The following is a 3,747-nucleotide window of genomic DNA, read 5'->3' on the forward strand; positions in this document are numbered from 1 at the left end:
GCCCTCCCGACAGGCCGGTCATGGAAGTACCCTGCGACAAGCCCTTCCCCGAGGAGCAAGCTCGCCTCTACCTGAGGGACATCATCCTGGGCCTTGAGTACTGTGAGTGAGGGGCTGCCTGCCCCCCTGGGCTGGGGACCCGAGAGGGGGACACGAGAAGGGTTGGAGCCCAGGCTGAGCCGGCTCTGAGCCGTACCTGTCAGTCAGTGTCGACCTGCCAATCATCTTTAGCTGGGGGCGGGTCAATGGGCCTGTGGGTGGGGCCAAAACGTCCTGAACAGGTAGGGTAGCGGCAGATTTCACTGGGCATGCGCCAAGTCCTCCTGGTTGCCTGCTTATTACCGCATAGGTGGATGTTCTTCCTGTATCTCAAGCTTAGCCTCTCACAGGGCATCAGGAGCTGTGAGAAGGAGTTTGTGTCCAGCTGGTCGAGGAAGAGTCAGTCCTGGCATGGAATCGGTGGGTGGCAGCAGAGTGGGTTTATTGTGAGGCCCCCTAAGGTGATGGAGAGCTCAGCCTCCAGGTTGAGCATCACCTCCGGGCTCAGCATCACCTCCTCTCCAGGTGATGTTAGCTTAGCCTCTGTCTCGAATTCATTTATTCATTCATTTGTCCATTTATGGGTACCTAGTAAGTGCCAGTTGGGGGCATGTAGATGTCAAAGACCCAGAAGAGATCTCCAGAATCTCACAGCCTAGTGGGAGAGACAGGAACCTAAGCAGTGCTTGCCAAGGCTGGGGAGGCACAGGAGCTGTCAGAGAGCTAAGGGACCAAGGGAGGCTTCCTAGAGGAGACCACTTATAAGCAGGGTTCTGAAGGGTGAATAGGAGTTCACTGGCCAGTTTGAGGCATGGTGGGAGGGTGTACCATATGGCAGCAGCATAGAGGGGAGTAGGCATGTACTATCTGAGAAGGGAGAGTTCAGTTTGTTTGAGTCTAACCAGGGAGCCAGGGATGGGGAAAGATGATGGAAGCAACTGTCCAGGCCACACCATGAGGGCTGGGAATGTCTCTGCAAAGGACTTTCATGATTTCATCCTGTCAGCCTTGTGAGACCCAGAGGGCTTCGAGCAGGGGAGAGGAGTGATCGGATTTGTGTCTTAGAAAGCTCTGTCTGGCAGCTGTGTGGCGGCTGGATGGAGGGCAAGAGGTGGCCAACTGGTTAGGGAGGAGGCTGGTTTTGCAGCCCAAGTGACAGATGGTGAGTCCTGGATTAGGGCTGCGGCAGTGGGGAGCAGATGTGAAGGAGGTGGGGTGGCCAGGACCGGGTGACTCTCTGGTCATAGGGAGAAGGAAGCCTGCACGCATCTAGGGTCCTGGCCTGTTTTGGGGAGTGGGATACATCCCCCCTCTGAAACCTCAGCTTGGTTTATCAGAAGCATCTTGTCTCCCTAGGGGACCAGGTGAGGGCCAGCTGAGGTTTGACCTGCAGCAAATGTCTATCTCATTTGAGCCACTCCAGTGCCTTCATGTTAATGCTGTCTTTGTACATATGGAGAAACTGAGGCACAGAGAAAGAGGGCTTTGCAGAAAGTCCCTACAAGGGCCTAGAGGTGTGAGAGGAGGGCATTTCAGCCTGGTGTGGTTGCGGCAGACACAACCCTACACCAGCTTGGCTTCCACCCACTTCCTGTCCTGGGCCTGTTGTCTCTCATCCTCTCTCTGCAAAAAAAAAAAAAAAAAAAGCCAAGCTGATCCCATCTGACTCTTGGGTAAAGCCTCATCAAGACCTAGCTAATCACAGTCCACGAAGGGCTTTCTGGAGTGGACAGGACAGCACCAGGGGCTGGACAGGAGACAAATGGAGACAGTGGGTGCTGGAGGCCCATCTTGTGATTCCGTGCCTGAGAAGGGGGAGTTGAGGCTCCCGGTGCTCTGGGAGGCTCAGGCCTGACTCTCGCAGACGGGGCGAGTGCAGCCATGCAGGTAGGAGAAGCAGTCGGGTCTGGAATATATCTGAGAGGTCCACCTCCTAGGACTTGCTGATGAACTGGATGTGAGATTTGACGGAAAGAGGGGTTTTTGGCTGAGCAACTGGTATTATGGCCATTAACCAAATGGGAAGGACTAGACAGGGAACAGGGTTGTTTGTTTGATGGTGATTGCAGATAGAGAGGTCAAGTTCTGAATTAAATATGTGTTTGGGGGACTTCCCTAGTGGTCCAGTGGTTAAGACTCCATGCTCCCAATGCCGGGGGCGTGGCTTTGATCCCTGGTCCGGGAACTACGATCCTGCACGCTGCATAGTACGGCCAAAAAACAAAAATGTGATTGAGAAATATCGGGATATATATTGAGATGTCTGCAGGATGTCCATTTGGATAAAGAGCTGAGAATTCAAGGGAGAGGCTAGAATTTAGGAGAGGCTAGAATTTGAGTCCACTTTCCATGGTCAAATACAGAGCCTCCTGAGCCTCATGCTCGAATGGGCGTGTGTCAAATGCTTCATGCGCATCTGACACATAGGAGGAGAGTGCTGTAGGGTCGTGGGTTCTGTTGTTATTATTTTTTAAAAATAATTTTTATTTATATATTTGTTTTTGGCTGTGCTGGGTCTTCGTTGCTGCCTGGGCTTTTCTCTGGTTGCCGTGAGCGGAGGCTGCTCTGTAATTGCGGTGTGCGGGCTTCTCATTGTGGTGGCTTCTCTTGTGGATCGAGGGCCTCCAGGTGCGTGGGCTTCAGTAGTTGTGGCTCCCAGGCTCTAGAGCACCAGGCTCGATAGTTGCAGCACACGGGCTTAGTTGCACTGTGGCATGTGGGATCTTCCTGGATTAGGAATCGAACCTGTGTCTCCTGCACTGGCAGTCAGATTCTTTACCGTTGAGCCACCAGGGAAGCCCTTCTGTTGTTAGTATTATGTGACCCTCACTCCTTCTGCCCCCCACCTCCAGCCACCCTCTCCTTCTCCTCTCCCCTCCCCTGCCCTCCTTCCTGTTCCATCTTCCCTTGTCTCCATCATCCCAGGATGTGTTGGTCCAGGGGAAGGTATTTGCTGAGTGGCGAGCTCATAAGTGCATGGCTGTGAGTGAAGTCAGTGCCTTTTCTCTGCTGGGACATCTCTGGTCATCTCAGTCTGAGCTGCTCGTCTCTTCCCAGGAATGCTGGACCCAGGAAGCAGGGTGGGCACTCAGCCTACTAGAGAAGGCTGACCATAACCCCAGCCATGTTCATCCTGGAGGTCCCAAAGCCTGGCATGCCCTCCCTCTCCAAAACCCCATTGGCCCAGAGTCCAAGGGCTGAGGGCAATACCTCTGCAGGATACCCCACAAGCCTACCCTCAGTCCAAGAAGCAGTGGCAGCTGTGACAGGCTGGGTAGGGGAAGGAACTGGAGGCAGGTTTATTTGTTTAATTGATTTATTTAGCTGCGTGATGTCTTAGTTGCGACACACAGCGTCTTCAGTCTTCGTGTGGCATGCAGGACCTTATAGTTGCAGCATATGAACTCTTAGTTGTGGCATGTGGGATCCAGTTCCCTGACCAGGGATCGAACCTGGGCTCCTTGCATTGGGAACATGGAGTCTTAGCCACTAGGCCACCAGGGAAGTCCCAAAGTATGGAAAGATTCTGATGGGCTTTGAGCCTGCAGATGGCACTCACATGGGAGGGGGGCAGGGAGGGCCTATGGAGACCCTCTTCCCCCAGTTTCCTTTGACGTCCACTCAGTGGCAGGGGCCTTGACTGCCATGGAGAGCACCGGGCTTGGAGTCCCAAGATTCCTAAGAGTCCAGGCTTGGCTCTGTTACTAA

General features: G+C 53.7%; 1 protein-coding gene across 1 annotated transcript in view; it reads left to right on the forward strand.

The window, feature by feature from the left end:
- CAMKK1 (calcium/calmodulin-dependent protein kinase kinase 1, alpha) overlaps positions 1–3,747 on the forward strand; it is a 30,039-nt gene that overhangs the window by 13,669 nt on the left and 12,623 nt on the right. The window contains 1 exon segment of the mRNA XM_010847468.1: positions 14–102. Coding sequence (XP_010845770.1) covers positions 14–102 — 89 coding nt within the window.

The sequence above is a fragment of the Bison bison genome, unplaced genomic scaffold, assembly GCF_000754665.1.
Source record: "Bison bison bison isolate TAMUID 2011002044 unplaced genomic scaffold, Bison_UMD1.0 scf7180017864249, whole genome shotgun sequence".
NCBI classification, from domain to species: domain Eukaryota; kingdom Metazoa; phylum Chordata; class Mammalia; order Artiodactyla; family Bovidae; genus Bison; species Bison bison.